Source organism: Lolium rigidum, chromosome 2 (genome assembly GCF_022539505.1).
Source record: "Lolium rigidum isolate FL_2022 chromosome 2, APGP_CSIRO_Lrig_0.1, whole genome shotgun sequence".
NCBI classification, from domain to species: Eukaryota; Viridiplantae; Streptophyta; class Magnoliopsida; order Poales; family Poaceae; genus Lolium; species Lolium rigidum.
The window spans coordinates 75,915,310-75,919,778 of NC_061509.1; the positions used below are offsets into that span (position 1 = coordinate 75,915,310).

Here is a 4,469-nt window from a genome sequence, read left to right on the forward strand (position 1 = left end):
GACAGTACAAGGTAGTAGGGCTTCATCGTAAATGGACAGCTGCCCACAAACAATCAAAATGCTCTATAAGTTACCCTTTTATCATATGTACATATAGGTAACAACTAGAACGAAAAGAAATCTTGACGAAAAAGTGTATTTGTAGAGCCATTAGAAATGGAAAATAATTTTATATGTGTAAAACAAAGGTGAATTTGTAGACCAGGTCCCAAAAAATTATTTTTCAATAGGAACTTTTAAAAATACTCACTCTGTTGTAAAATAAGTATCACAACTTTATTTAAATACATATGTATCGATAATTAAAATGTATGTAGATACATTTGTATCTAGACAAAGCAGGGACACTCATTATGATATGGAGGTAGTAACTACTAGGGGAAGAACATGGACTCATGTTCTTGACCTGACTGCACATGAAGACCGCACGTTACAGGAACCTCACATAACCGAACCTAGCAGGTTACTGATAACTGAGCACACATCCGAGGTCAGTTTTAACTTTTAAAAGGGCTAGGCCACATTGTTCAGTTAGAGGTACACGATCAACACTCGGTGCTCTTCGTCTTCAAGATCGAGCTAGGTTCGCTTCTTATTGCAGATCGGGGACAAGATGGCATTGCCCGCCATGGCTGGGTCAGTGCTCCTGCTGCTGCTCTGCGCAACCTGCAGATTGGCGCTCGGAATCACCGACGGTAACGTTCCCATTTCATTGATGCTCTTCGGTTACACTGGTAGCTAGCTGCGTGATGTGGGCTGGCGATTTCGATGGTGTGGTGTGTCCACAGGTCTGCTGCCGAACGGAAACTTCGAGCGCGGGCCGCGGGCGTCGGAGCTGCGGGGGACGCAGGTGGTGGGCACGTCGTCGATACCGTCGTGGCAGACGTCGGGGTTCGTGGAGTACATCCCGTCGGGGCGGAAGCAGGGGGACATGGTGCTGGTGGTGCCGGAGGGCGCCTACGCCGTGAGGCTGGGCAACGAGGCCTCCATCGCGCAGCGGCTCCGCGGCACGGTCCCCGGCGCGCGCTACTCGCTGACCTTCAGCGCGGCGCGGACGTGCGCGCAGGCGGAGGTGCTCAACGTGTCCGCGTCCGGCAAGTCCGGGGTGCTCCCCATGCAGACCATGTACAGCAGCAATGGCTGGGACTCGTACGCCTGGGCCTGGGTGGCCAGCGCCGACGAGGTCGAGGTCGTCATCCACAACCCCGGCGTCACCGAGGACCCCGCCTGCGGCCCCCTCATCGACTCCGTCGCCATCAAGACGCTCACGTCCCCTCGCCGCACCAACAGTAAGTGGCTCGTGCGCTCTGTCCATGCCATTGCCATCGTGATTTCCTGCGCCGTGTAACGCCGGTCATCTACTCATCTGGACGTGATTTTGCAGAGAACCTGGTGAAGAACGGCGATTTCGAGGAGGGGCCGTACATCATCCCGGGTACCACCAAGTGGGGGGTGCTGATCCCGTCGCGGATGGTGGACGACCACTCGCCGCTGCCGGGGTGGATGGTGGAGTCGCTCAAGGCCGTCAAGTACATCGACAGCGACCACTTCGCGGTGCCGCGGGGCCGTCGGGCCGTGGAGCTGCTGGCGGGCAGGGAGAGCGCCATCGCGCAGGTGATCCGCACCGTGCCGGGGAAGCAGTACGCGCTGTCCTTCAGCGTGGGGGACGCCAGCAACGCCTGCCGCGGGTCGTTCATGGTGGAGGCCTACGCCGGCAGGGAGTCGGCCAAGGTGGCGTACGATTCGGCGGGGGAGGGCGGCGCCGCCAAGCGCGCCGTGCTCCCGTTCCGCGCCGCGTCGTCGCGCACGCGCGTCCTGTTCTTCAGCTCCTTCTACAGCACCAGGAGCGACGACATGAGCTCGCTCTGCGGGCCGGTGATCGACGACGTCGCTGTCGTCAGCGTGCGTGCGCGTGTGCCGAAGCGCGCATAGAAGCCGAAGGTTAGCTACCTGACCGGGCGATCGATCGAGAGCGTGCGCTCGGCACGCACGGCGTTTCTGTGGCATGCGTGTGTGTGCAAGACAGAAATGTACCTTGCTGTTACTGCCGTGCTTAGATAATGTCTCACTACGACACTACCTGAACTCAAGATTAGTTGGACAAAGATCCCCTTTCCCCTTTCCCCTTTCCGCTCTTGCTACAGTACTACAGAGAGTTCTCGAGAGCGCCGGCTCGGTCTGAAGACAAACTCGCCAGCGCTGCCGGTCGAGGGAGGTGGAGGAGAGATGCAAGCGCAACTAGTGTTTATACTAGGTGTAGCTTTAGCCTGTTTGCCTATTGTTGGCGTGATGCCGGGAGGTTGCCGTCGGGTTCTCTTGGCTAGTACCGGCGGTTGCTGAGCTGCTTCTCCGTCGCTGTTCTTCTCCGGACGGTGTTGTGCGAGGCCATCAGCTCCTCTTTCAATAAGGCCTCTCCCAGGCTGAGTTGTGTGTGGCTGATGCTCTGCTCCTTGCTCGGTCGTGGTGGCAAGGGAGGAGTGGATTGCAGCGGAAGGTCATCTCCAGTTCGGCACCTGGTCAGTTTCCATCCTCCGGTGTTTTCGCGCGGCACCGGTAGGAATCCAAGTGCATCCCAAATGAGTTCCTCGGGTGGGGATTCGCGATGGTGCTACCTGTGGATGGGAAGATGTTCAATAAGCGCGTGTTTGGTCACCTGCTCTGTTTCTGCAGCACTGTCGTCATTTCTCTCCTTTGAGCCGGCCGTGGTGGCGAGGGGAAGATCGTGTAGGGATTCGTAGCATAGAAAACAAAAAAATTCTACCACAAGAACAAATACCACCAAGATATAATCTAATAGATCTATGCAACGAGATAGATGAGAGATGTACCCTCGAAGATCCAAAGTGTTAGCGAGATCAAATCTCATGGATGATGTAGTTGTACTCTTGCCGAACTCAAGTTCGAGATGAAGTCCTTCCAGTGCTACAAGCGGCCAGCACTTCCGTACTCGATCATACGTATGGTGTCGATGAAGACGTCCTCTTCCCTTTCCAGCGGGCAAAGGATGTAGTAGATCCTTCTCGGAATCCCAGCAGCATGACAGCGTGGTGGTGGTGGTGGTGGAGAAGAATTCTTGCAGGGCTTCGCCAAGCCGGCGCAAGAGTAGGGACTGAGAGAGGATAGCAGCTAGGGTTTCTTCAGGAAGTTAGGGCAGCACCCTTGTCTCTCCCCTCTTTATATAGGGGAGGATGCATCCATGGGATGCCTTGGCCCCTACTTTTCCTCATTGTGCCGGCCCACAAAAGGGGAAACTTGACCCTCAAGTTTGAGGAAACTTACCCTTCAAGTTTGGGAAACTTGCCCCTTAAGTTTGCTTGGGGTTGGGCTGGCTGGGCCTTTAGGGCATGGTGCTCCCAGCCCATTAAGGCTAGGCAGCACCCCTTCGGCCCATGTGGCCCCTCCCACGATAGTGGTCCCACCGTTGGCCCACCAGAACCTTCTAGAAGCTCCGGTCAAAATACCGATATTTTTCCCGAACCTCGGAAGATGACTTCCCTTATATGAACCTTATTCTCCGGACCATTCCGGACCTCCTCGTGATGTCCTGGATCCCATCCGAGACTCCGAACAACATTCGGCATCCATCTGATATTCCATATCTAATTAAACAACATCGAACCTTAAGTGTGTCACCCTACGGTTCGCGAACTATGCAGACAGGATAGAGACACCTCTCCGATCAATAACCAATAACGGGATCTGGAGATCCATAATGGCTCCTACATATTCAATGATGACTTTGTGATCGAAAGAACCATTAACATACGATACCGATTCCCTTTGTCGCGCGATACTTTACTTATCCGAGATTCGATCATCGGTATCTTCATACCTAGTTCAATCTCGTTACTGATAAGTACTCTTTACTCGTACCGTGATATGACATACCTTGTGACCTAGTCACATGCTTGCAAGCTAATTGGGTGACATTCCACCGAGAGAGCGCAAAGTATATCTATCTGTCATTTGAATGGACAAATCCCACTCTTGATCCATGCGCTTCAACTCATACTTTCAGAATACCCAATACCACCTTTATAACCACCCAATTACGAAGTAGCACTTGATGTCATTGGTACGTCTCAAACGTATCTATAATTTTTGATGCTCCATGCTTGTTTTACACCAATTCATTTGTGCTTTGTTTACACACTTTTACATGAATTCCGGCACTAACCTATTAACAAGATGCCACAGTACCAGTTCCCTGTTTTCTGCTATTTTTGTATTTCAGAAAAGTTGTATAGGAAATATTCTCGGAATTGGACGAAACAAAAGCAGAAGTCAATATTTTACCGAAACAAAGACAAAGTCCGGAGGGGGGACGAAGAGGCGCACCAGGGCACCCAAACTACCCCTAGGCACGGCCTAGGGCTGGCCCGCGCCTAGGGTAGGTGTGGGGCCCACAGGCGCCCCACCGAACAGAATCCTCCGCCTATTTATACATTTTCTCGGAAAACCCTGGATAC

At 53.2% G+C, this 4,469-nt stretch overlaps 1 protein-coding gene across 1 annotated transcript; it reads left to right on the forward strand.

Annotated features, from left to right (window-relative positions):
* Nucleotides 1-613: 613 nt before the first annotated feature.
* Nucleotides 614-1,932, forward strand: LOC124686739. Its single transcript, XM_047220640.1, has 3 exons — nucleotides 614-695; nucleotides 789-1,289; nucleotides 1,385-1,932. The coding sequence occupies exons 1-3, from the start codon at nucleotides 614-616 to the stop codon at nucleotides 1,930-1,932; spliced, it is 1,131 nt and encodes a 376-aa protein (XP_047076596.1).
* The last annotated feature ends 2,537 nt before the right edge of the window (nucleotides 1,933-4,469 follow it).